Source organism: Esox lucius, chromosome 5 (assembly GCF_011004845.1).
Source record: "Esox lucius isolate fEsoLuc1 chromosome 5, fEsoLuc1.pri, whole genome shotgun sequence".
Classification (NCBI taxonomy): domain Eukaryota; kingdom Metazoa; phylum Chordata; class Actinopteri; order Esociformes; family Esocidae; genus Esox; species Esox lucius.
Window position 1 is genome coordinate 31,953,365 of NC_047573.1, and position 27,876 is coordinate 31,981,240.

General features: G+C 42.7%; 1 protein-coding gene across 5 annotated transcripts; it reads left to right on the forward strand.

Annotated features, from left to right (window-relative positions):
* Positions 1 to 1,873: 1,873 nt before the first annotated feature.
* Positions 1,874 to 27,072, forward strand: mpp3b (membrane protein, palmitoylated 3b (MAGUK p55 subfamily member 3)). 5 transcript variants are annotated; one of them, XM_010865602.4, is made up of 20 exons: positions 1,874 to 2,614; positions 8,090 to 8,230; positions 10,851 to 10,969; positions 12,729 to 12,806; positions 12,959 to 13,039; positions 13,652 to 13,789; positions 13,914 to 13,995; positions 14,797 to 14,882; positions 19,246 to 19,320; positions 19,613 to 19,809; positions 20,093 to 20,157; positions 20,825 to 20,842; positions 21,162 to 21,203; positions 23,002 to 23,076; positions 23,391 to 23,552; positions 24,694 to 24,774; positions 24,861 to 24,954; positions 25,097 to 25,205; positions 26,003 to 26,122; positions 26,475 to 27,072. In XM_010865602.4, the coding sequence occupies exons 2-20, from the start codon at positions 8,194 to 8,196 to the stop codon at positions 26,655 to 26,657; spliced, it is 1,842 nt and encodes a 613-aa protein (XP_010863904.2). In that variant the 5' UTR covers positions 1,874 to 2,614; positions 8,090 to 8,193; the 3' UTR covers positions 26,658 to 27,072. The 5 variants fall into 5 exon arrangements, with proteins under 5 accessions (XP_010863904.2, XP_010863905.2, XP_019902475.2 ...); XM_010865603.4 differs by having other exon boundaries at positions 23,008 to 23,076; XM_020046914.2 differs by lacking the exon at positions 1,874 to 2,614 and adding an exon at positions 3,974 to 6,378.
* Positions 27,073 to 27,876: the final 804 nt, after the last annotated feature.

Genomic DNA, 27,876 nt, shown 5'->3' on the forward strand with positions numbered 1-27,876 from the left:
ATTTTATTGCATGACATAAGTATTTGATCACCTACCAACCAGTAAGAATTCCGGCTCTCACAGACCTGTTCGTTTTTCTTTAAGAAGCCCTCCTGTCCTCCACTCATTACCTGTATTAACTGCACCTGTTTGAACTCGTTACCTGTATAATAGACACCTGTCCACACACTCAATCAAACAGACCCCAACCTCTCCACAATGGCCAAGACCAGAGAGCTGTGTAAGGAAATTAGGGATAAAATTGTAGACCTGCACAAGGCTGGGATGGGTTACAGGACAGTAGGCAAGCAGCTTGGTGAGAAGGCAACAACTGTTGGCACAATTATTAGAATATGGAAGAAGTTCAAGATGATGGTCAATCTCCCTCGGTCTGGGGCTCCATGCAAGATCTCACCTTGTGGGGCATCAATGATCATGAGGAAGGTGAGGGATCAGCCCAGAACTACACAGCAGGACCTGGTCAATGACCTGAAGACAGCTGGGACCACAGTCTCAAAGAAAACCATTAGTAACACACTACGCCGTCATGGATTAAAATCATGCAGCACACGCAAGGTCCCCCTGCTCAAGCCAGCGCATGTCCAGGCCCGTCTGAAGTTTGCCAATGACCATATGGATGATCCAGAGGAGGAATGGGAGAAGGTCTTGTGGTCTGATGAGACAAAAATAGACTCCACTCAGCATGTTTGGAGGAAGAAGAAGGATGAGTACAACCCCAAGAACACCATTCCAACCGTGAAGCATGGAGGTGGAAACATTTGGGGATGCTTTTCTGCAAAGGGGACAGGACGACTGCACTGTATTGAGGGGAGGATGGATGGGGCCATGTATTGCGAGATCTTGGCCAACAACCTCCTTCCCTCAGTAAGAGTATTGAAGATGGGTCGTGGCTGGGTCTTCCAGCATGACAACGACCCGAAACACACAGCCAGGGCAACTAAGGAGTGGCTCCGTAAGAAGCATCTCAAGGTCCTAGAGTGGCCTAGCCAGGACCTTTGTTTGTAATTGCAAACATAGGTTTCTAAGTTCTGCTTTTCTGATGTATCTTTGTTTTAGATTCCGTCACTCACTGTTGAAAAGTACCTATGATCAAAATAGACTTCTACATGCTTTGTAAGTGGGAAAACCTGCAAAATCGGCAGTGTATCAAATACTTGTTCTCCTCCCTGTAGGTGGCTCTAATGGGGTCATACATTTGGCAGGAGGTTAGAAAATGCAGCTCTGTTTCTACCTTGTTTCTGTGGGTGGTGTAACACAGACAATTTTTTTCTTTCAAAAGCCAGGTCTGCCTAGGGTGTCATCTCTCTTTTGCAGGGAGATGCTCACTCAGTCTGATGATTTCTCAACGTTTTTGTGCCTCAGTGGTCCGGTAGCCTATTCTGCCAGTGTGCACTCTCTAGGACAAGGTAGCATTCCCTTTCAATTTGTTTTCTGGTTAATTCCTGCCAGTGTGTGAAATATGTCTCTTTGTTTTCTCTATATTTTATTGGTACCAACTGTGTTGCTTTCCTGGGTATCTGAGTAGGTTTGTGATGGGAGTTTCAGTATCGGTTAAGAGGGTCTTCTCTATGTAAATCTTTGTAGATGAGGGCTTTGTCATGGAAGGTTTGAGGATCTCTTTATTTTAACTGGGTGCTCATTTAACTTTTTTTCTGGATTTTGATGATGTGGGTGAAAAACCAAGTCACCGCTGCATGCATTATTTGGGGTTCTGACTTATATTTTAGAATACAAAAGTCTGCAGGTAGTGCCAATTTTCCGTTACTAAGTGGACGCCACACCTCACAACCATAAGAGGCTTTTTTCTGTCTGAGAACGACTGAACGTGCCGGCTTTGCTCCGGTCTCAGTCATAATAGCCCACAGCAAGCCACGCCTTCTTGATCACTGATCGGGGAACAAAAGGAACGACTGGCTTGTGGTTTGCAACTCCCGCTTTTTCTTCTATTTCCTCGAATCAGGGTATCACAAAATGTCTCATCACATGAAGGCTTCCCGTTTTGAGTGAGCGGTTAAAAACTAGGACACGGAAAGAGAAAGAGAGAGACGAGAGACAGGACAGGGAGGGAGTGGATGGATGGAGAACAGGGTGGTTGGGTAAGTGCTAAGAGGAGTGATGATGTCTTGATAAATGAGGTGGGGGTAATAACGATACATCGGAGCGTATGTTTTAATCCTCAGTCAATTGTGCTTATCAACTCAAGCAAAGCATGTCACACAATCAGCAGCCCCGGTGTCGCAAAGACGGAGAGGAAACAAGGGAGGCGGAGAGAGGTTAGAAACTGCAACGGATAAGGAAAGGGGCGGACCAAAGATACCGCTTCCACGAAAGAAAGACAGAGATGAAAGAACAGAGTTAGCGATTGGGTGATGGACCGAGAGATTGAGTTAGAGATATATTGGATAAAGGGCGGACCAGTGATGTGCAATGCTGCAAGCGTGTCTGTGTTAAAGAGTAAATGGCAAACGAGTTGACGGAGGAGAACGAGGCGAGAAAGGGAAGCTAACCGCAGTTTTACAAAGGAATTAATGCACCAAGCTCTATAGGGACTCAAATGAGTTACGGGAGAGATTACACTTTTGCCTACAAATAGCGGAGAGCATAAATGATGTCGGTAAGGATGTTATTATGATGTATGATATTTTCCCTGACAAATCCTCTTATGTAGGATTCAGCAATTCAAGAGATTCAGGGGAACAGGTTTCGTGCTTTCTGGTAGACCTGGTGTCTGCTGGCGCTAAGTATTCCGGAATGTAAAGGGTCGGAAAGTACACCGTTTGTGTGTGTGCGGGCGCGTATACTGTAGCTACTACTGTCCTTGTGAGGCTAGTATTGCAACGCATGGCGGATCATGACTAGTGAGGACATTTTAGAGATCACCACTTATATAAATTGCTGTTTTAGGCTTGGGGATAGGGTTGGTTACGGGTTAGAACTGATATAATTTTAATGGAAATCACGAGAAAGGTTCTCACCAGTATAGTAAAACAAGCGCGCGCGCGCGCGCGCGCGTGTGTGTGTGTGTGTGTGTGTGTGTGGGGGGGGGGGGTTAGGTTTAAGGAACATGAAAGGTTAGGTCCCCAGGTAATACAGAACTGTGTGTGTACCATACTTGTAAATTAAACTAAATAATGACTAGTGAGGACATTTTACTAACCCTCTTTTACACACTCAAAAAATGAGGTACGGAACAAGAACAGTTCTGTACTTATAGGTACACTTTTGAAGAATGTTTCCTCCAAGGTACAATTTTGGTCTTTATGGGGACAGAAGAGCACCTTTTGACTAAAAGAAATGGTACAGAGTGAATTAAAACAAAATAAAGAACACATGTGTACCATTTAACCCCGGAGGGGAAGGGCTGCATTGGACACTGCAGCATTGCAAATGTGTGTAGGTCATTCGCTGGTACAATTTGATAAGGTAAAAAAATGGACTGGCACTAAAGTGTACACAGCCCCCCCCCCCCCAGTAACAAGCATTTGTACACACCGGTACTTATTTATCTGAGTGTGTATATACATTTATTTTTTAGACTTGGGGTTAAGACTAGGGTCATGTGGTTTTAAATGATGAAGGTTATGGTTAAGGTTAGGGTAAGGTTACAGTTAGGGGTTAGAAAGGAAAGAATGTTTCCTAGAAATTAATTGTAAACCCAAAAAGGTTCTCACTAGCAAAGCAAGTGTGCGTATGCGTGTGTGTTGGGAAACCTGCTGGGATGTTCCAATGACAGCTGAGGCATACAAATCCTGGATTTTCCTAAACCAAGTGTATTGGATTTATAGATGGCATATGGCAACACACATTGTAATTTGCTTTGGATGCTTTTTGTTGGTTTTGTTATTTGTTATTGAATTGAAAGCATGGAACCAGACATTGAATGTCCATACATTTACTCAATGCATTTATTTATTTAATTAGATGTTTGTTAACTTTTTCACTCTCCATTCCACGTAAATCTGTCTTAATGCAGCAACTTGCCAATGGGAAGAGGAACGTTGAAGGTCGGGACATGACGTCCAGTCGGGCCTTAATGCCAGTGAACCAGGAAGCACTTTGTTTAAGGGTACAATGAAACCTTGTCAGTTCTGGGATTTGACCACCGAACAGATTTTACCCCCAAACCATGAGACTACTAAATGGCTAATGAAATGCCTACGCAGACTAAATGCGTGTTTCAAACACCAACTAGATTTTTTTGACACCTTCAGAGAGAGGGCTACAGTAGCTTTATTTGGGGAGTGGCCAGTCTGCTATTACTGAAGCATATGAGGTGATGCCAATGGTGGCGTCACCCACGACAACAGATGCCAAGGATGATGTCACACACCAACATACTTGCCACATTGGGAAAAGGGGCAGATGGTGCCAGCTCTGTGTTATGAGTGACCTCTTTCACCTCTCTGGCATCACCCATGACAGCAGATGAGTCATGCCCTTCCATCTGACCCTGCATGCTGGGAAACAGGTGGTGGAGTGTGTATTTAAAGGAGTGTGTATGCTTGTCTGTGTGAGTGTTTGTTTGCCTGTATGAGTGTATGCTTGTGCATTTTTGCCAGAGAGAAATTGTAAAATTGGGTAGGGTGGCAGAGAAGAGAGGAAGAAATACAGGGAGTAAGAGTGAGAAATATGGAGGGGGGGAGAGGGGTCAACAGTGGGTCAAGATAGTCTTATCTTACTGTGACCTCTAGCACAGCTTAGACAGTTCAGTATCTGTCATAGAGATAGGCACTAGGAGAGACACTGGGGTCAGTACCATAAAGTAACTTTTAGTAGTACTGTAGTACAGTAAAGTCCATTATTAAGAAATGGAGAGAATATGTCATACTCCATCTGAGTATCCAGGTGAGAAGGGATGCCACCAAGAGGCCTATGGCAAACGTAAAGAAGTTAGTCTTTCACAGCTTCATGCTGCAACAATAGACCGGGTGCTTCACAAAAGTGGCCTTTATGGGTGAGTGGCAAAAAAGAAATTCTGCTAGAATTTGCCAGAAGGCATGTTGGAAACTGAGACCAAGTGGTAGAATATTCAATGTCCAAAATAGAGCTTTATGGGCTCCATGTGCGAGCTTAACACCACACATCATCCTGAGAACATCATGCCCGCCGTGAAGAATGAAGATAGCAGCAGCATGCTATGGGGATGCTTTTCTGCATCAGAGCCTGGAAACCCTGTAAAGCTGTGTTAGTGCTGGCGCCCAGAATATAGGGCAAAATGGATTCTAGCGAAATCCTAGAAGAAAACCTGTTTTCTGTAAGAGACCTGGGACTTGGGAAAAGATTCATCTTCCATCTGAACACTGATGGAACCAAACATACAGCCAAAGCCACACTGGGCTGGCTTTAAAACAAAACATGCACTGTCCTGGATTGGTCCATTCAAACCTCAGACCTCAATCCACCTGAGAATATGTGGAAAGATTTTTAAATTGCTGAAAAGGTTCCAGAGACAAATGGGCAGAAATTGCTGTCTACATGTGCAAAGCTGGTAGAGACTTTATCCAAATACAATTGTCTGTAGTTGCTGCCATATGTGCCTCTCCAAAATATTGACTAAAGGGTGTCAATACTTATGCAGTTAATACTTTTCCGTTTTGTAATTTTTTATAAATTTTATAAACATTGTTATTTCTCACTTTGACATGAACACTGATTTATTTGTGGTGGTCAGTAGCAAGTATAGATTTTTTGTTGTAGCACAATAAAATGTGGTACAACAAGAAATGTAAATGACTAAACCAGAACTTAATGGAATTATATTTGTAATCATTACATCCTATCTGATCCAGGTTGATAAGAGTAGATAACTTTAGAAGGCTTTCCCAAGAAGACTTGTTTCCAGACCTAATGGGTAAATGCTTTGTCTCTGTTGGAGAACTTGGTCTTGAGACGTGAGGCGGCAACCATGAGAAAACATTAGTGAGCTATAACCGGCTATAATGGATACCAAAAAACGTGAAGGAAATCCGTTTCAAAATTTCAGTTTCCCTAAAATGTTCTTGTACAGTCTAGCCTTTACCAAAAGTGTTTTTTAATAGGGGCTCAACAGAACGTGTTCCAAATTGTCTCAGCAACATCTGGGTATGGTGGCCTGGATATCCATGCTGGGCTGCATTTTCTCAAACATGCTCTGGCAACCCATGTGGTGGGTCTGTTGTCTGAAAGGTCAGCGGTGTTGTTGGCTGGGAAATGTTCTCTTCCAATGACAATGGCTACTGTCTGGCTGAGTGAGCAGTGTAATAGAAACCAGAATGGCTTGGCTAAACGGGCATTTGCCTTTGACTATTCTGACTCTGTTTAGGAGTTGCTGCGATGATGGAATGCTGTAATGTCAAGTTGGATGCAACATTTGATTTGGTGTTCTGTGTAGCTCACTTGGTAAGTTGAAGGTGATTTGCAATGCCAGATTTGTGGTCCCACAGATGACCTGTACAAAAGTCTGAAAAGGCTCACTAATATGTCACTGTGTATATGCCTGTCAGCTAAAATGCTTTTCTTTACAGAGACTATCACAACAAAGCTGGTGCAAACACTTTGTAGTGCCTCAAGTGTTCTATAGATAGACCACTGTAAAAGACCTACCAGTGGCATTCCTCTCAACCCTGACCATATGGCTGGTTGGAAAACAAAATGATTCTGTGGCAAAAAGACAAGTGTCATTCTGGAGCTCTTATCCACCACTTCTAATCAGAGGAAGAGGGGGAACCGGCAGAGTGATTTGTAATCTCTGAATATTAAGTAGATAGTACTAGTGTTTGGGTCAGAGCCATTTTAGTTGAATTGAGGAGTTAAATTCAAGTTTGTGCTGGGGGCTGGTCTAGTGTTAGTGCTGGTGCCCCTGGAATTTAGGCTATATGCCCCAGACAAGTTCACTGTTCTGCCATTCGCTTTCTGTTAGTCCTTCAAATCGGCATGGCCTTCACCATTTCCAATCGGTATTTGCAAAAAAAGAAAAAGCTTGTCCCCCCACAATAAAACCGGGAAAGGGACAGTAGATCTGTCTCTGTATGTACTGTACCTTACACACTGCCTCAGACTGATCTGACTGATCCAGGTGGTGGCAGTATAACAAGCCATTGAAAATGTAAATTTTGCGTGGACACACCACTCATCTTGTTTAAATTTAGGTGCATAGGTCCTTCTCTCAGAAAACAAATGTGCCATACAACCCCATGAATGGATTTGCTTCATCTACTCTGGCACTGAAATACTGATGTGCAGGTTTTGCATCAATGGACGTAGGTTGCTCAATGCAATATTTGTCATATTAGTACCAGAAACAAAATGGCCACTATTGACCAAGTATCATTCCCACTGACCCCACAGTGGTGCTGACAGACACCGCTTGCATTATTTTGAGACACATGTTCACTGTTGCCTTGTTTCTTATTGAAAAGCATTGACTAATGTCGGTAAACATTTTGAATGGACATAATTTCAGTAGAATCTGAGTACAAGATATTGAGCAGCGATTGGTGCCTGATTTACTGTACAGAACAATAATATGATATAACACACACAAACACTCTCTCCAACTGTCCACGCACACACTCTCCAACTGTCCACGCACACACTCTCCAACTGTCCACGCACACACTCTCCAACTGTCCACGCACACTCTCTCCAACTGTCCACGCACACTCTCTCCAACTGTCCACACACACGCACTCTCTCTCCAACTGTCCACACACACACACACTCTTTCCAACTGTCCACACACACACTCTCTCCAACTGTCCACACACACTGTCCTTCTGTTACCTATGCGTCATTTTGCACGGTGGGAGAAAGAAGCCATGCTGTCATTTTGTACAGATTTAATTTTTCAACACCAGCTGCAGGATTACGCACGACTTCAGAGGATGGATGACACATATAGCAAACAGAGCAATCTGGTATTTAAAAGGTCATAGTGGAAATAAGCCTTTGGGCTTTGTGTATTATTCTTTATAAGGTTTTTGGTAGCCCTCCCACTAGGGCTGCCTTCAAAATAAAAAAAAATTCTGTAATTCTGTTACTTCTAGTTATCTATGCTAATGAAAAGTTTCAAAACCTAACACTATTTTTTTTTTTTGGATTGACTGCCCAGGTATGAATCTGAAAGAAAAATCAGAAAGAGGAAGAAAAAGAAGCTCCAGAAAAGCAACTTTGTTTTCATTCTTTTTTAAAGTAGCTAGTCTTCTCTGCCTCTAAATGATTGAAGCCATGCCCCACTTCTCTGCAAGCACAGGTAAAGACAGAAGCATAGCAAACACAAAAATGTATGACAAATATAGGCATTATGTTCAGCATGTGTTTCTACAATGATCTACATGTACTGTTGGTTCATGGTTATGCCGATACTAAATATGAGATCTTTTGTTTCTAAAGTATGTAATATTCTGAGTTGAAATCTAAGTCGAAACCCTTCTCCAAAGACACAGTTGCCCTGCGCAATTTGAACAGTGACAAATGTTTGGTAGTTTTGGCTCTGTACTCCAGCACTTTGGATTTGAAATGATTCAATACAATTGAATACATGTTGAAGTACAGGCTGTCTGTTTTAAGTTTTTTTTACATACATTTTGAAGTGTACAGAAACAATGTCTGCCCAGTTACAATGAAATGCCACATCTAATTGGATGGCACACAATGCAGCAGGACAATGACCCAAAACATACCAAGCAACCAAATGTTTTTAAGGGCCTAAAAGTGGTATAATCACATGACATTAATCCAATTGAGCATGCATTTCACTTGCAATCCCACAAAACAAACAGGAACTGAAGATGATTTCAGTACAGACCAGGAAATATGAGCATCTTTTGGTAATACAGTGGGGAGAACAAGTATTTGATACACTGCCGATTTTTTAGGTTTTCCTACTTACAAAGCATGTACAGGTCTGTCATTTTTATCATAGGTACACTTCAATTGTGAGAGACGGAATCTAAAAAAATCCAGAAAATCACATTGTATGATTTTTAAATAATTAATTTGCATGACATACGTATTCGATCTCTCACAGACCTGTTAGTTTTTCGTTAAGAAGCCCTCCTGTTCCACTCATTACCTGTATTAACTGCACCTGTTTGAACTCGTTAACTGTATAAAAGACACCTGTCCAACACTCAATCAAACAGACTCCAACCTCTCCACAATGGCCAAGACCAGAGAGCTGTGTAAGGACATCAGGGATAAAATTGTAGACCTGCACAAGGCTGGAAAGGGCTACAGGACAATAGGCAAGCAGCTTGGTGAGAAGGCAACAACTGTTGGCGCAATTATTAGAAAATGGAACAAGTTCAAGATGATGGTCAATCTCCCTCGGTCTGGGGCTCCATGCAAGATCTCACCTCATGGGGTATCAATGATCATGAGGAAGGTGAGGGATCAGCCCAGAACTACACGGCAGGACTTGGTCAATGACCTGAAGACAGCTGGGACCACAGTCTCAAAGGAAACCATTAGTAACACACTACGCCATCATGGATTAAAATCCTGTAGCGCACGCAAGGTCCCCCTGCTCAAGCCAGCGTATGTCCAGGCCCGTCTGAAGATTGCCAATGACCATCTGGATGATCCGGAGGAGGAATGGGAGAGGGTCATGTGGTCTGATGAGACAAAAATAGAGCTTTTTGGCCTAAACTCCACTTGCCGTGTTTGGAGGAAGAATAAGGATGAGTACAACCCCAAGAACATCATCCCAACTGTGAAGCATGGAGGTGGAAACATCATTCTTTGGGGATGCTTTTCTGCAAAGGGGAGAGGACGACTGCACCGTATTGAGGGGAGGATGGATGGGGCCATGTATCGCGAGATCTTGGCCAACAGTAGGAGCATTGAAGATGGGTCTTGGCTGGGTCTTCCAGCATGACAATGACCCAAAACACACAGCCAGGGCAACTAAGGAGTGGCTCCGTAAAAAGCATCTCAAGGTCCTAGAGTGGCCTAGCCAGTCTCCAGACTTGAACCCAATAGAACATTTTTGGAGGGAGCTGAAAGTCCGTATTGCCCAGCGACAGCCCAGAAACCTGATGGATCTGGAGAAGGTCTGTATAGAGGAGTGGGCCAAAATCCCTGCTGCAGTGTGTGCAAACCTGGTCAAGAACTACAGGAAACGTATGATCTCTGTAATTGCAACCAAAGCTTTCTGTACCAAATATTAAGTTCTGCTTTCCTGATGTATCAAATACTTATGTCAATGCAAATTAATTACTTAAAAGTCATACAATGTGATCTTCTGGATTTCAGTTGAAGAGTACCTATGATAAGTGGGAAAATCTGCAAAATCGGCAGTGTATCAAATACTTGTTCTCCCCACTGTATCTACTGTAAGTGTCGCCGAATTCAGGCAGTCATGGAATGAAAAGCAATTGCAAACTAGTAATAAATATGACTTAATTAATGATTATGTCTAATTACTTTTGGTCCCCTAAATGGGGAGGGACCATGTATAACAGTTTCCACAATTTATGTATGTAAATACCCTCTAATAACCACTTGTGTAGGAGTGCATTTAGAACCAACTCTTCAGTGTTAGCTAATAAGAGTTATGTTGTTTCCTAATTTATATATTCATTGTGGGTAGCCATAGGAAAATGGCATGCATTATTAATTAAAAGGAAGTAGAAGTAGTAAAGCCTCTGCCAAGAGTTTTGAATGTGAGGCAGTGTAGGGAGCAAGACATCCTACTCTCCCATTTTTTTTTATAAGGGAAAGAACATAGCAGACCCGAACCAGCTGCTATCACACCGTTGTCTTTGTTGTATCTCAGTCATGAATAGATTTCATCGGCTTCATTCTGAAACTCATTGTCACATGAGGTAGTACGCTTGCCATGTAATGATGTCATGCTACTTTCATTGTAGGGTTGCACGAGACTTTGGCCCTGCTCACCTCACAGCTCCATCCTGATGCCAACCATAAAGAAGACCTGGTGTTCCTGAAAGACGTGTTTAGTGAGAAGAGCCTGGGCTATTTGATGAAGGTATAACCCTATTGAATTCTGACCCACTGGACACCACTGGGCATCTCTGTAAAAAAGTTTGTTGACTTACAGTACCAGTGAAAAATTTTGGGTATTTTCCTCATTGTAGAATAATGGTGAAGACATCAAAGTTGTGAAATAAGTTGTAGCAACAAAAAAAGTGTTAATCCAAATAGATTTTTATTTTTTATTGGAATAGTCACCTGGAATGCTTTTTCAACATTCTTGAAGGAGTTCCCAAATATGCTTGGCACTTGTTGGCTGATTTTCCTTCAATGCTTGGTCCAAGTCATCCCAAACCATCTCAGTTGGTTTGAGGTTGGATGATTGTTGAGGCCAGGACAATGGATGCAGCACTGTTACTCTTTCTCAGTCAAATAGCCCTTACGTAGCCTGGAGGTGTGTTTTGGGTGATTATCCTTTCGAAAAACAAATGATTGTCCCATTAAGCGGAAACCAGATAGGATGGCGTATCATGGCAAAATTCTGTGGTTGCTATGCTGGTTGAGTGTGCCTTGAATATTCTAAGTAAATCACAGTGTCACTTGCAAAGCACCCCCACACCATTATGCCTACTCTTCCGTGCTTCACGGTGGGATCCATCCATGCAGAGATCATTCGTTCACCCACTCTAAATCTTAAAAAGACAGTAATTGGACCATCAAGGCCTGATTCATGCATAATCCACAGAACAGTTATTTTAGAGAGATTTCTGTTCATTGAAAATTGCATTTATTTGGACTGCAATCTGAGGTGCAGTTAATTGCTGATTAATAAGGCTGGTAATTCTAATGAACTCTTCCTCTGCATAGTATGGAATACTACAGTACAGACATCATGATGGTCTTCTGTATACCCACCCTACATTGTAATTTGTGGAAATAATATTGGATTTCATGTTTTATCAACAGGTTAATCACTCAGTTCTGACCACCCACCACTCCTGCCTCCACATGTTTTCTTTTGAGATCGGTACTGCAGACCTTGCTCATTTTCTATGGCGATTGCTTTGAATAATATTACAGTGTTGATGTTGTTATTAGTAGTATCATATACACAATCATGTGATGGCAGTGAGTTACCCCAGAGGAGCCAAATAATATGTATATGTATTGCTGTGCCTTGTTCTAAACTCATTGTATTTTCTACCTGAACTGCGCTTGATTAAAATGTCCAGTCGTTGAATAATCTCACTCTTGGATTCCATTAAGAATGACACATCATTTTGCAAGCCATCCCTCATGTTAAAAGAACAACTGTATTGCAATCAGCTGTGAGATGATTGTGAGTTTGCTCAACAAAATCGAATGGAGGTTGATTCAACATACAATTGAATGGCAACTAGATGCTGTAGGATTGTATTTGCACAACAACTGTGAACAACAACAAGCCTGTAAATCACAGTTGTCTAATCTCTGGTATAAAATAAGACACCTGTGATTTTTCCAAAATAAAAATGTTGAAAATAATCACATAAGAGGTTATAATAGCCTACAGTATATAATTAAAGAACCTATCAATATTTAGGCTATTATTATCTCTTGAACCATGGTCATTCTACTTGCAAATGAAAACATTATAAGATTAATTTTATATATTTATTGATTGTATTTTATATTCATATTTTAATTACAAATGTTAAAGGTTGCCCATAGGTTCCTTTTTCATTTCCTGAATTACAAAAACTCTAGTAAAGTTTGTTCACAATCTTCAGTTACAAAGGTGGGCTTACACATTAATCATATGTGTTGTGCCACAGATACATGAGAAACTTCGACAGTATGAACGGCAGAGCCCCACTCCAGTCCTTCACAGCGCCTCCTGTCTGGCAGAGGATGTAAGTACACTCACAGCTCACTGAGTTGAAAGATGAAAATATGGCAGAGGTCTCCTGGAACTTTCCCTAAAGATGGAGAAAGATTTATTTGGTTGTATTGAGTCACCAACAATAGTTTACTTAAGATGAGATGCTTAAACTATGGTTTTCAGCTGGCTGAGGAGATTCAGAATGGACCGATGGAAGGTGACGAGAGGGAACTGCTTCTGCTTCTGAGTGCTCCTCATCTCCGGGTATTCATGTGTTACACATAATTGAGTCTCTCTGTATCTCTGTCTGTCTCTCTTCTTCCCCTTCTTCCTTCCCTCCCTCCCTCTTGTTTTTGATCTCTTGAACATCACCAGTTCATCTAAAGACCTTTTAAGCCACACACTTCTCATCCAAAATGATAAAGTATTACATAATTCTCAAGTACTTAGCAAGCTCTAAGCCTTTCTACAGCCCAAACACCTACGGAATCTAAAATGGCACTCTGTTCCCTACATAGTGGACTAGATTTGACAAGGACCCATAGGGGCACTATGTAGAGGATACAGTGTCATTTAAGGGGGCAATTTGGGACACAACACAGGCATTCCCCTTCCGTCACTGTAAGTAAGTTGTTTGAAATCCCAGCTCATGACATTAGCACATTTTACATTCATTATAGCTCATTCATTATAGCTGCTGGTTTGGGGCGGGGGGTTTTGTCTTGTCTTTACAAGTTCATTGCCCATTCAGCTGATAATCTGTCTGGTGCGTGTCTGTCTTTTAGTTTGGAAACCAAAGATGTATCATCATCAACACCATAATTTAGGATGTCTTCCATCTCACCCTGACCACTCTCTTTCTGACATCTGATACAGGCTATCCTAGAAGCCCACGACACAGTGGCGCAGAAGAACTTTGACCCCGTACTTCCCCCGCTACCAGAAGATGTGGATGATGAACTAGAGGAGGAATCTGTGAAGATTGTCCGGTTGGTGAAGAACAAGGAGCCCCTGGTGAGTTTCAATGCAATATACTGTGCAGTTTACCTTATCCTACAAAATTAGGCAAATGTGGCTTCTATGACCTAGTTAGGTGTCTGTGACCTAGTTAAGTGGATTACCTGGTGAAATCTTCCAGGGGGCGACAATCCGCAGAGACGAGGGGACGGGGGCTGTGATCGTGGCCAGGATCATGAGGGGAGGTGCTGCGGACCGCAGTGGTGAGCGAACCAACACACACAGTACAATCCCTCACCACCTCAACAAGGCCGTAGATTTCATAGATTTTCCTGCCTTATCTTAGATCACACAACTTCCACGTACAGACACCACTAAAATCCCCTACCTAGATCCTCAAAATCATTCATCCATATTCATGCTCACCTTCATGATTTACAGATGTGGTTCTTGAAGCCCTCCTCTGGGACCCCAAGCTGTTCTGTGAAATAGCTAGCACACCCGATTCAACCAGCCAACTAATTATCAAGCCCTTAAAAAGGAGTGTGCCAATTCAGGTCTTCAACATAAACCTAATGAATGATGTCCAATAAAAGTCACACACTGAACACATACTTGTTGTGTACCGCTGTCCGCAACCTAAAAGTCAAACATATTGTTTTAAGTCAACCAGATGACTCAAGCAAATCCTTTCTCTCAATCTCAAAGGTTTGAAATAGAGAGTTGAAGGACTTCCATTCATACCCAGATTTGAAATGTCTTCAGTATTAAAAGACTGATCGGAGAAGGGATTATACTGTATTTCATGAGCTCACAGGAATAAAACTAGTCCCTGCTTCAAATCCTTGCGATTAGTCGTGAGCTGTGAGATTGCGTCTTGCAGATTATTAATACAGAGAGGGCTTGCAGTCAGACTTGTTAACTGCCGTTGCCATGGAGATATGATCGACCGTGTTTGAGTTCTGTTTGGCCAATCTATTTTAGATGTTGATGTTTGACCAGCTGTCTGTCTGTCTGTTTGATTGTCTGTCTGTCTGTCTGTCTGTCCCTCTGTCTGTCTCCAGGTCTGGTGCACGTGGGAGATGAACTTCGGGAGGTTAATGGGAACCTGATCGTCCACAAAAGACCAGATGAGATAAGTCAGATTCTGGTAGGTGTCATGATTCCCTCTGTAGTGCTCCCTGACTGAGCGTTTTTTACACTAAAATAGTTTTGTCTAGATAAACGAAACTTGTAGCAAGATTTCAGTCGGATGTACAGTACCTGCATTTATTGTTTAATATCTAATCTACATTTTTGGCAATCACCTTCCAAGACAGCAGGGGATCCCTTTCAACAGAAAGTCTAAACATGAATGTCTAAACAGAACAAAACCTCACCCGAGCTGGAACACTACACAGAGGCACCCAGTGTAAATCCGGCTTTATACCTCCTTGCTGGATTAACCTGAAAAGGAACCAGGCAAGCCTAGTTCAGCCAGCCCACAATTACAATTGTCAAGCATTATCATCACACCAAGTTTGAATATTTGACTAGACACCATTAAGCATTGTGTTAAACTGACTAACGTTTCTTATTAACTTTACCTCCTCCATAAATTTTATCTAAGAAATGTTTGCACCAGGCTGTTAATAGCTTATTAGCTAGTAATAGGCTTACTAGTATCTAACACAGCCACAGCTATTTCATGGCGCAACAATGTTAGTTTTTCTTTCATTCGTGAATGACATTGAAACAATAACTATCAATATAGGTGACGATAACTGACTTTTTCGTCAAGTGAAAAGACGAGAGAATCGTGGAAACCCCTACTCTTTTACTGCCCAAGGGGTTTTTATCTAGCCTATATTACCCCAAAAATTATGCACGGATGCGTACTTCGAAAGTCCTTCAGAATTAGTTGCAATATGAACAGTTTTATTAAGCAACTGAAGGCTGTAGCCAGCAAAGTTTTTGTCTGTCCTGACCCAAAAAGCATGTACAGACGCGTACTTCGAAAATCCACCAGAAATAATCGCAACATAACCATTAACAGTTTAATTTTAGGCTTACTATTATGCAGCTACTGAAGGTTGTAGCTAGCAAAGATTTTATCTATCCAGAACAAAGCCTAATGCCTAATTTGCTTTGACGAGATTCGAACACAGGACCTATTGGTTGCAGGTTCACACCTCTAAACATTATGCTATTTAACAAGGGTCAGTCAGTCATTCAGTCAGTCAATCAGTCATACTTTCCTAATATACTGTAATAAAGCAAACTCTCCGTGACACAAAAAAAAAAAAGTTAAAAAAATAATTGAACATCAGTCTGTCAATGTTTTCGCAACAAAACCAGCTGTTTACTGTGCAGCTTAATTTCGTGAAGCTTTGACCATAGAGGCTTTGCTCCTATTGGTTTACCCCTCTGCCAATCGGCAGGCACTGAACATTTAAATATGCAAATTTCTGCTGTGATTTTAGACAAGCCAATTCACCAATTCCAACCGCTGAAGTGGTTTCTTCTAACCTGGCGTCCTGTCTGCCAACTGCCCTCCAGTTGGTGTGCAGGTGTCCCTAGTTGGATTCTGCGGTCGACGTGCACACGCTCGGCTGTGCATGTCTGGGACCACGGCACGCTCGGGACGGCGCTGTGGAAGAGCCTGTGTTGCGCTGTCCTCCCTCTACAAGAGCAGATGACACGGCTGGCTTGTTTTTGTTGGGGCAGTCCCTCCCATTGATGTCCTCTCTTCTCCGAGGAGGACTCCTTTACAGAGGAGTCAGAATCAGGGGAGGTGGTGACCCAGCAGAGCATGGCTCCTATCGCCTCCCGGACTGTTTTCCCCTGGTCGACTGAGCAGACGCAGAGTTGTCCCAACTCCTCATCCTTGGGGGTTGGGGAGGAGGTGCACCCCAAGGAGGAGAGATGCTCTGACCCTCTGGCAGTCAAGGAGGAGCTCTTCGCTGCCATCTCCGCTGATGCTAGGTGCCTGTGCATACCCATGCCGGCTCCCACGGCAGAGGAGGAGGGAGACATCTTTGAGGTCACATTCTGGATGCGTATATGCTGCCCGGTGCCATCCGTGGCACTGGAGGTCTCCTCCCTCCAGAAATATTTGGAGGAGGCGTGGGGAGCTCCATTCATGACGCGAGCGATGATCAAGTCTCACCTCGCCTTCACTACGGTGGAGGAGAGGTTGGAGAAGTGGGGCATCCCGCCCCTGGAAGGCGCCCTCTCTCGCTCCGGGGCTCAACACTTGGAGTGACACGCCGGCGAGTTGCATAACAGCCCGATTAACTCAACGCCGTCTTCAATGAACCCTCTGATCACAGCTGTTCCCGACACGCTGCCCCCTAGAGGGTTTAGCTCCTAGTGGTTGACCCTCACTGTGTAGTGGCCGACACGCTGCCCCCTAGAGGGTTTAGCTCCTAGTGGTTGACCCACACCGTGTAGTGGCCGACACGCTGCCCCCTAGAGGGTTTAGCTCCTAGTGGTTGACCCACACCGTGTAGTGGCCGACACGCTGCCCCCTAGAGCGTTTAGCTCCTAGTGGTTGACCCTCACCGTGTTGTGGCCGACACGCTGCCCCCTAGAGGGTTTAGCTCCTAGTGGTTGACCCTCACCGTGTTGTGGCCGACACGCTGCCCCCTAGAGGGTTTAGCTCCTAGTGGTTGACCCTCACTGTGTTGTGGACGACACGCTGCCCCCTAGAGGGTTTAGCTCCTAGTGATTGACCCTCACCGTGTTGTGGCCGACACGCTGCCCCCTAGAGGGTTTAGCTCCTAGTGGTTGACCCTCACCGTGTTGTGGCCGACACGCTGCCCCCTAGAGGGTTTAGCTCCTAGTGGTTGACCCTCACCGTGTTGTGGCCGACACGCTGCCCCCTAGAGGGTTTAGCTCCTAGTGGTTGACCCTCACCGTGTAGTGGCCGACACGCTGCCCCCTAGAGGGTTTAGCTCCTAGTGGTTGACCCTCACCGTGTTGTGGCCGACACGCTGCCCCCTAGAGGGTTTAGCTCCTAGTGGTTGACCCTCACCGTGTTGTGGCCGACACGCTGCCCCCTAGAGGGTTTAGCTCCTAGTGGTTGACCCTCACTGTGTAGTGGCCGACACGCTGCCCCCTAGAGGGTTTAGCTCCTAGTGGTTGACCCTCTGCGTGTAGTGGCCGACACGCTGCCCCCTAGAGGGTTTAGCTCCTAGTGGTTGACCCTCACCGTGTAGTGGCCGACACGCTGCCCCCTAGAGGGTTTAGCTCCTAGTGGTTGACCCTCACTGTGTAGTGGCCGACACGCTGCCCCCTAGAGGGTTTAGCTCCTAGTGGTTGACCCTCACCGTGTAGTGGCCGACACGCTGCCCCCTAGAGGGTTTAGCTCCTAGTGGTTGACCCTCACCGTGTAGTGGCCGACACGCTGCCCCCTAGAGGGTTTAGCTCCTAGTGGTTGACCCTCACCGTGTTGTGGCCGACACGCTGCCCCCTAGAGGGTTTAGCTCCTAGTGGTTGACCCTCACTGTGTAGTGGCCGACACGCTGCCCCCTAGAGGGTTTAGCTCCTAGTGGTTGACCCTCACTGTGTAGTGGCCGACACGCTGCCCCCTAGAGGGTTTAGCTCCTAGTGGTTGACCCTCACTGTGTAGTGGCCGACACGCTGCCCCCTAGAGGGTTTAGCTCCTAGTGGTTGACCCTCACCGTGTTGTGGCCGACACGCTGCCCCCTAGAGGCTTTAGCTCCTAGTGGTTGACCCTCACTGTGTAGTGGCCGACACGCTGCCCCCTAGAGGGTTTAGCTCCTACTGGTTGGCCCTCACCATGTAGTGGCCCCCATAAGTGCTGAGCGTACCCTCCACTCACCCTCCCTTTTTCTTCAGCTTGTCTGAATGTCACTTTGTGCACTATTGATTATGACGCAGTTTGTTCTTTACACCTGCGTCATCAATAATGAATACGCTTTTTGCCGCCACCTGCTGGTGTTCCTCTTTGGGTTCCTGGGAGGACACTCACACCTCGGGTGTTCTCAAATTCAGCCTGTTAATCCACAAAACACTGTAGGGAAAGGCATGTCGTTTCGTTTGGGGTTTATGTACTAAAATACTACATGACGTGTGAAAACAAAAATCAAATGTTGAATGTTGTCTGATGTTATTGTTGGGATAGCTTGCATTAACTTTTGCTTCACTCTAAAAAATATTTTACTACAAGTCTTTTTTGATATTCATAAGATTTATTTAAACAGTTCTTGAAAATAACTAAAATGATTACAAGCTAAATGTATAATAAACTAAACAAGCAAGCTAGCCAGTTATCTAGCCAATTTAACCTAAAGCAACAGTGAAGGGGCAAGGCGCTGCGTGCCCTGGATTTTGTTTGTGGGTGTGATACCTTATAATTGCAACTCAGAAATTGTTAGAGATGTAATTTAAACAACAGCTGTAGTCTGAATAGGCCCAGAAACAGGCAGTTTTTATTTTCACTGAAGACAAACAGCTGAAATCAAGATTATTCAATTGAAGGTCATTTTTTGTTTTTTTTGTTGAACCAGTCCCAGTCACAAGGCTCGATCACTCTGAAGATCATCCCTGCAAGTACAGAGGAGGATAGGCTCAAGGAGAGCAAGGTGAGGAGAGTGGTGCATTCATTGAGTGGTTAATACTGCACAAACATCAGACCTTCTGCTCTTTCAGACTCACATTTGTATCTTACCCCAAAACATTCTCTATCAAATATAGGATAAAATACCCTACATCTACACAGATTCTTCTTTTTTTCTAGGCACTGGGGCTGGGAAGATGCTTTGTTATTGTTTTAACTGCTGATTCTCGCTTTAATTTTTATAAGATGAAATATCATAAAAATTTTAGTAAGAGTTGCATTTACTTTTCTCTTAAGAACATCATGCTCTCTACCAGGTCTACCTGAGGGCCTTGTTTGACTACACCCCCTTTGAGGACAAGGCCACTCCGTGCCAGGAGGCGGGACTTCCTTTCAAGCGGGGGGACATCCTACAGGTGGTGAGCCAGGATGACGCTACCTGGTGGCAGGCCAAGAGAGTGGGTGACTGCAACTTGAGGGCCGCCCTAATCCCCTCCACGCAGTTCCAGGAGAGGTAGGTCAAAGTCACAATTTTTAAACCCCATTTTGAGCTCTCAAAATGGCCAGTTGGGCCAGGCCACTTTAATCCAGCCACTGGCACCGGCCATGCCACAAGGAAAAACTACTCCGGGACCCTGCTGTTTCACAATGTGAAATTGCTGAGCTTCCTTTCATTTGAGCCATAGATTTATGAGTGTTCTAAATGTTCAAAAGAGCCATTAGGTAGGAAACCTAATTTCGCAATCTACCAGTTATATAAGGGTTTAAAAGAAATATGCCATCTTCACCTATTTCAGGCGTCTTAAATACCGGATAAAGATGGGTACTTACCAGGCACCTGTGTCCCCAAAAACTCCAACATGTAAGTTAATTTACGCAGATTGTCATTATTGCTTAGCATTTGGAGTCACATTGTTTTATTCCCGTTATGAAAGTTTGTATAATTCATGTAGAAGTAGTCAGAAAGAAACATAGAGGACATGAAAACAGAGAAATGTACAGTGATCTTCCAAAGGTAAATCCATTGCTTATAGGGTAATTTCATAATTCAATAGCAGATGTTGGCAACACGTTTGAACAGTGGGTAAACAAAAGTATCATCTTAGTCTGTCTGAGTCTTGACTAAAAGGACACACCATATATTATTAACCAGATAGCTTGATCCTTAATAGCGATTGGCTGAAAGCCATGGTGTATGCAAATAAACCATGGGTTTGTGCTGGTTTATATTAGCATTAAGGAACCTCCGGCGTAGTGGTATAATGTACTGCCAGCATACAATGGTTAAGTGCTGAATACAGGCACTCTGCGATGTGTCGTGACTAAGAACAGCGCTTAGTCATGGTATATTGGTCATATGCCACGCCCTTGTGCCTTCTCATCCTAATGTGATGTGACATATTTTTTGCTGTGCATCTTTGTAGTGTTATAAATGACAGACATACTGGTAAAAATCCAGGACCTCAGACTAAAACATATATTGTGAGCATTGCTTGAGTTTCGTTTTCTCCCCTCCCTGCAAACTTCAGATGATCGGGCTGAAAGAGGTAGGTGAACACATTCAGAAACATGTTGTATGGTAGGCTGTTGGTTTTGCATATGTTACCTAGCTTGCTTGACCCAGTCATAAGTGAAAAGACTAGAGAAACACTTCTGACCTGTAAACCATTAAGGAATTTGTTAAAAATAGTGGGTTTTGGGTTAGCCAAGAGTGTCCTATAGCCCTTCACTTGAACCACACCTGCTTGCCCTACCATCCAAACTCCTCTTTCCCTCTCCTCATCCCCGGAACAAACACATCTACAGTCCACGCACCCCTTCTCAACTCCCCTCTCACCTCTTCTCTCCCTGCTTGCTTCCCTACAGAAGACTGTGACAGTGTGGGCAATCGGAGTGGACAGGACATAGGTGAGAGCATCCACTAGCCAACACGATTCACGTTAGTCTTATCACAAAATTTCACCAAGTGGCATGGCTAAGCTAATCCATTCAGTGAAGGGTTGATGTGGGTTGTTGAAACAAATGTATGTTTAAACTAATTCATTACTACAACTACAGCGGGATAGAACAAAAAGTAATCCTGTAGGAATGTGTGCAAAAAAAGTTCAGCGTTTACTTTTGCCATCATTTCCATCAAGCCCTCCACTGCAATTCAATTGAATGTATACCTTGGATAAACCCAGCGCAAGCTCCATTCAGAACACAATGCAACTGTCTCTGTAATGCAATTCTAGTAACTCCTTTTGGTTGGTTGAGACTGCATGCTCAATTGTGGTTGTTGGCTGTAGATGTGTTCACCTTCATTACCTCTGCACAGTCATTAATATCTTGCTCGTGCAAGCATTGTGATAAAAAGCAGAATAGCTTGGCAAGATATTCATCAGAGGACACATTTCAATCTTCAACTCTCCCGCAACTGTTGTGGACTGGTGGCGTGATAACCAGAAAAGCATTGTGATTCGGACGAGACATCGACTGTCTTGATTCAGCAGGGAGTTGCTCTGTTGAAGCAGGACCTTAATTTCCAATTGGATATTACATAAATTGGGGGAGAAAAAGGGGAAAACAAAAAAGATTAAAACATTTTTAATGAATGGATTATGACATTTATTTATTGTTGTAGGTATTATATAGTGTTCCTGTTTGTAATTTTTAGTGACACTTCTCCTGATAAACTCTACTTTTCCATTCTATGGCCACGTCCTAGATTCTGTACCACAGGTGTCAAATTGACACTCCTGTCTATCCTGGTTTTTTTTCCCTTTGTGAAACTGGTTTGACTGTGTCTAAGACCATACAAAGCATTAGCACTGCACACAGGAACACTTGTTTGAATACTATGTTATATCCATTGCTGTCCTGCCACTTTCAATTTCAATATCATCTTTGCTGTAATGTTATATTGCTAACCTAACATAGCAGACGTGTGAGAAATGCCTGAGTTGGCTTTGGAGACAATTGAGAATCTATGTTTCCAGGCTTTCCTTCTGTTTTTGCCATTTGATCTAGCAGTCTCCTGTTCACATGTACCGCTGTAGCACGGGTTTGAATCCAGCCAACTACTCTTTGTATGTTTTGTCTGTCCAATAATAAAAAGATACCTATGTTTTTTTATTAAAAAATATGTTTACCCGCTAAAGATGCACCCTTGTGCTGAAACCCACCTCCACCTTTCTAGCTAGTATTTATACTGCTTTTCTAATTGCCATTATTAGTCTCCGCTTTTCATTCAGTTTGAAGTGTCTTACATTGGATTAAATGGTAATACTTCCCCAGAGTCAGATTAACTTTTAAATAAAATGTTATGTCTGGCTTGAATAAAGGCACTCTTGCAAGGCATTGCTAGCTACCGTTAGCGCAATTAATTGAAGTATATGGGAATCCTAGCTGTTGCTATAGAACTTCAGTCATTGTGCTAGCGCTAAGCCCATCCAATTAAAATAAGTTAACACTGTTAGAAATATGTGCTGCTTTGTCTAATGCCATTGCTGTATGCTTGTGGCACTTTGTGTGTTGGCCTCATTGTGTTGTTTATAGAGAAAGCTTGCTTTATGCGCTAAAGTAGTACATTTATTTCCCACCAATGTCTGCTGATGCTTGGTAAAGTGGCCTGGCATTGACGCATGGGTTACCCGACCAAGCTTGTCTGTTCTTTTGTCTGCACCATGTACGACTCTGGGGTGTTTGAGTAGTGGTCTAACGCTAGATGTAGTTTCTCCCAATAAGAGTAAAGCGGCCCCTGCTTCCTGTGGCCATTCTTTTTCCTTGGATTTTTACTCAGGTACCATTATTGACTTTTATCAACATCTTAGTGTGTGTGTATTATGTGGCTTTTCCAGTACCTTTGTACATTAGATTATTTATTTTTTGTAATTGTTTTTTTGTGGGATGAAATCGATTATGGAGCCGATAGGCCAGGCAAGCAATGCTTTGTGATTTTTTTTAGTTTTTTTTATCTGCACTTCTTAAAATGATAGTTACTGTGCTAGTTTGTCTTTGCAAACGATGTATCATGAATGAAAACATTAATTTTTTTCTGTCTGTTTTCCCCTTACATTTTTCTGTCTTTTCTGTGTGACTATCATATGACCTCAGCTGGTCTGCGCAGAAGTTTTCGCCTGAGTAGAAAGGACAGACAGCAATCTCTAGGAGAGTCTCGCACACCAGACTTGGCCCCACTGGATTTCCTGATCTATGAGGAAGTGACACGTTACCAGCCCCATGCTGGCGAGAGGCCTCGTCTAGTGGTCCTGATAGGTATGGGCTCTGTGGGTGGTTTCTCCCAATCTGACTATGATCTCAAGATAGTTATCTATTGGTGCTACTGGTAAGATTGAATTAACAATATTTTTAGCAACTCTTGATCTTTCAATCAAATAATTTACAAATATCTAAATATATACAAAAAAGGTGTCTTGCAAAGTCCTGACCTTAATCCAATCAAGATGATTTGGCATTTGTTTATTTTAATATCCTATACAAATGTAATGACCATGTAGGGTACCTGTAGGGTCCACATACTTTCTAGCAGCCTTATTTATATTTAAGCAATATGCCATTTCCAGATTTATGCCAGTATACCACAGCTAATGGCTTTCTACAGGCACCTTGCAAAAGAAAATATAATATCGGCCATATACCACAAACCTCTGATGTGCTTTGTTGCTAATGTAAACTGTTTTATAAAAGCACCAAACATTTTCTTCATACCTGTGGTATACTGTCTGATCAGCATTCAGGGAACCGTCCCACCAACATTTTTTTAAGATTTAGGAACTATATTCTATAGCTTTGAAAGTTTCCTGGAGCACAGTGGCCTGGATCATTGTGAAATGGAAGATTTCTGGAACAACCAAAACTATTCCTAGAGCTGGCAGTCAGGGAGGTGACCAATAACCAAATGGCTGTCCTAACAGAGCTTCAAAAGTTTGCTATATTTTAAATGTAATCAATTCTAAAATCTCTAACACTAAAGGGGTATGAATGCTCTCAAGGAACTGTATAATGATGCTGTATCCTTTCTGTTTTATTCATTTGGCAGACACACTAATCCAGAGAAATTCATTTTTAAGTGCTTTGCCTAAGGACACAATTACTTTTGTTTAACCTTGTCGGCTCAGGGATTAAAAACCAGCATTCTTTTATTTAGTCTTGCAACGCTTTTGACCATCAGGATATCTATTAATATCTACTCTAGACAACTGAAAAAAGTCAAATAACACTCTTGTGGACACAATTAGACAGGTAGTCATTTTTATGAGTGTATCATTTCTTCTTTTTCTAACATTAACCAGTCACCAGAGACCTGCACTATAAACATGAATGCCTGTGAAATGTAGAGTTGATGACAGATGTTCAGACAGTTGACAACATGATGTTCTATCCCCATACGTCAAAGGTTCCCTGGGGGCCAGGATTAATGAGCTCAAACAGAAGGTGATCGCTGAGAACCCCCGTCAATTTGGAGTGGCTGTACCTCGTAAGTCCCATAAGCAGAAGAGTAAGAAATATTGTGTGTTCATGTTATTCTTGGTATTAAATATAGTAACTCCCTTTTTGTCCTAGACACCACTAGAGCCAAGAAGAGTCACGAGAGAGAAGGAGTGGAGTACCACTTTGTCACTAAACAGGCCTTCGAGGCTGGCATTCAGAACAACATGTTAGTTCATACTTTTTACATTATATAGCTAACACATTCCTTACAGGTACTAGGAAACAACATTAGAGGATATCACCAATTAATTGTGAATATATTTGCCTTGAATAATAATTGAGTAACAACTTATGTTGTGCTTGTTTAGTTTTATAGAATACGGGGAATACAAGGAAAACTTCTATGGCACCAGTCTGGAGGCCATCCGCAGTGTGCTCGATCGGAGTAAGATGTGCCTGGTGGATGTACAGCCAGAGGTGCGTGTATATGTGTGTATTTATGTGTGTGTGGGTGCGTGTGTGCGTGTGTGCGTGTACATGTATGTATGAATGGAGCCAGTAGATTTAATAAAGATTTGTGAATACAGTGTACAATTGACTATATACTGTATTACTTGCAGAGTTATAATTAATGTAACCAATATTGTATTTTTTGTGTGTTTAATACTTGTTCTGTGTGAACCATTTTTGATACTGACTGATTACCCAAACTCCTCAATTTGGCTACGCCACACCCACAGTTATTAATTTCCTCTCAATAATGGATCTTAATAAAAATATTTTTGAAAAAACGCTGATCTGATTTTTCTGAGAATCTGAGGGGTTTGGCCTGTGTCAGAAAATGTGGGTTAGTCTGCCTTCAGAAAAGTAATCTTTGGTGTTGAAGTTGATTTGTTAGAGGTGATCCAATCACTGATCACTTTTGTTTGTACATGCCTCAATGGTTTTCCCTTGAAATGTTCACTTTGCAGCTCTGTCTGACATCCCCACTGGGAAATGCTTAGTCAGATTATGACACACTCTGCTGGACCCCTGTATGACATGACCAGGTTTTGAACACTGGGCCACAATGACGCAGCTATATTGCGGACCAGTAGCTTACACCACTACTTCACAGATTTTGACATTACCACAGATTACTTACCTAACAAACGATATAGCAGTGAAATAATTAATTTGGAGTCATTAGGCAATTTGTTATGCATTACAACAGAATAACTTGTATTTGGCCATGCAGATCAAGTATGATGATCATGTGTTCTGTCCTCTGTCAGGCTCTGAAGACCCTACGCACTGCTGAGTTTAAGCCCTACGTCATATTTGTGAAGCCTCGTATCCATGAAAGCCACTGCAAACGCCACGGCTCCTCCTCATCACTCAGTGTTGGCATCACGGTGAGTGATCCACACACACAAGATTATTCCAAATCCTATCTGCCCTAAATTTATAACCATTCAAGACAAACACAGCATATTTGCCCTGTCAATGCACCAATTTCATATAGATAACATCTGGTTGGCTATGAAAAAGGAAAAAAGAGCAGTTAGTTTTCATTTGCAGAAGTAAAATTTGGATTGAGGAATAATTGAGTAGAACTGTAAATTGAGTAAGTCATTTTACATTTTAATTACTTAGCTGACCCCAGAGCAACATACAGGTGCAATTAGGATTTAGTGCTTGGCTCAAGGTCACAGATCATGGAGGCGTTGTCCAGAATCTCTATTTCTTTCTCACACCCATGGCTAGGAGGAGGACCTTCAGGAGATGAGGCAGTCGGCCGAGCTGATGGACGAGCGCTATGGCCATCTGGTCGACCGGGTACTAGTGAAGGAAGACTTGGCCAGCGCCTGTGTAGAACTCCAGGACATCTTGGAGAGGGTGGAGACGGAGGTCCACTGGGTGCCCGTCTCCTGGATCAGGACCACCTAGCATATACTGTCGTCCACACCGAATAGTAAAATACAAGCTGGCACAGCCTCTTTACAGTGGGTTGCATAGTGATCATGGGAACTGATCACTATGCATGGGAACTGACTTTTCAGTGTTTCAATGCCAATGTAATCTCAGAAACTGGACTCAAAACATGCGTGCGTTTTTGTGAATAATGGCGAACGAAGAGAGAAAGTTGGAATAAACCTCTGTTGCAACTGTTATAGCCGAATAGCTTGGGTTTGCCTGGCTCTTGAGTGGTTTGTGAGATTTGAAAATTGGATCTAAAATACTGGATTTAGTGAACATAAGATCAGTTATCTTTTTTCTTGTTGAATTGTGGACTGTTTATGTATTATCATTCTGAATTCATCCTTGTATCCTTTTTTATTTATTAAAATGCATGTGCAATCTAGTGTTGTGGATATACTGAGGCCTAGGTACAGTTAGACCAGTTGTTATGCCGCACTAACCGACACCTGTATAGCAGATCATTGTTTTCTGCAAAGCTTCTGAAGTGTAAATGCATAGGCACAGAGTCTCACCAGTCCCGCTCAACTGAGAAAGCTTTGGCTAAATACAAATTACAGTAATTAAAAAATCTTACAGGAAGTCCTATAGCATAGTTACTGTTTTCATTGCAAAACTGTGAATGCGGTCTCATTTGTAAATTGCTTTTAAAAAATAACATACCGCATTTAGATTGTATCCAGAGTACAGTGTGGACAAGGGTCTTCGTCTTCAACAGTTACAAGTTCAAATCTGTGCCACCAGGAGAGGATTGAGAAGCACCTAATGTAACATAATGAAAAGGAATTTGACAGCTACTGCGGTTCCACCTTGAAACCTCCAAAACAGTTGCTATGCAGGTGTCAGCTGGCACATGACTGACAGAATCACTAAAACCTAATAATCAATGTAGTGTGTTATAATCCCAGTTGGTAAATGGTCACATACAATATAAAAAAAAGATATACCTAACTCATGTGGGACTAATGGTTTTTAAAATCTATCAAAGCCATGCCTTCAACAATAATCTAGAATGCAGATTTTGTTTAAAAGAAAAAGAACTGATAGATTATGATTACTGATTATTCACTCAAACTGAACTGTGTGCTTCTTTGTGAGAAATCTCAACTGTAATTTAAGAAAATCTCTTCCATAAAGATACAAGGTAACCTTGATAATTTGGCTTTATCATTGATCTTATAGCCCTGGT

What these genes read in the sequence shown, in the direction of transcription:
- mpp3b (XM_010865602.4), top strand. Translation starts at nt 8,194, where the DNA reads ATGATTGAAGCCATGCCCCACTTCTCTGCAAGCACAG. An exon ending in GCCTGGGCTATTTGATGAAG is followed by an intron (nt 10,970 to 12,728) that starts GTATAACCCTAT and finishes GTTGTGCCACAG; the next exon opens with ATACATGAGAAACTTCGACA. An exon ending in GCTGGCATTCAGAACAACAT is followed by an intron (nt 24,955 to 25,096) that starts GTTAGTTCATAC and finishes GTGCTTGTTTAG; the next exon opens with TTTTATAGAATACGGGGAAT.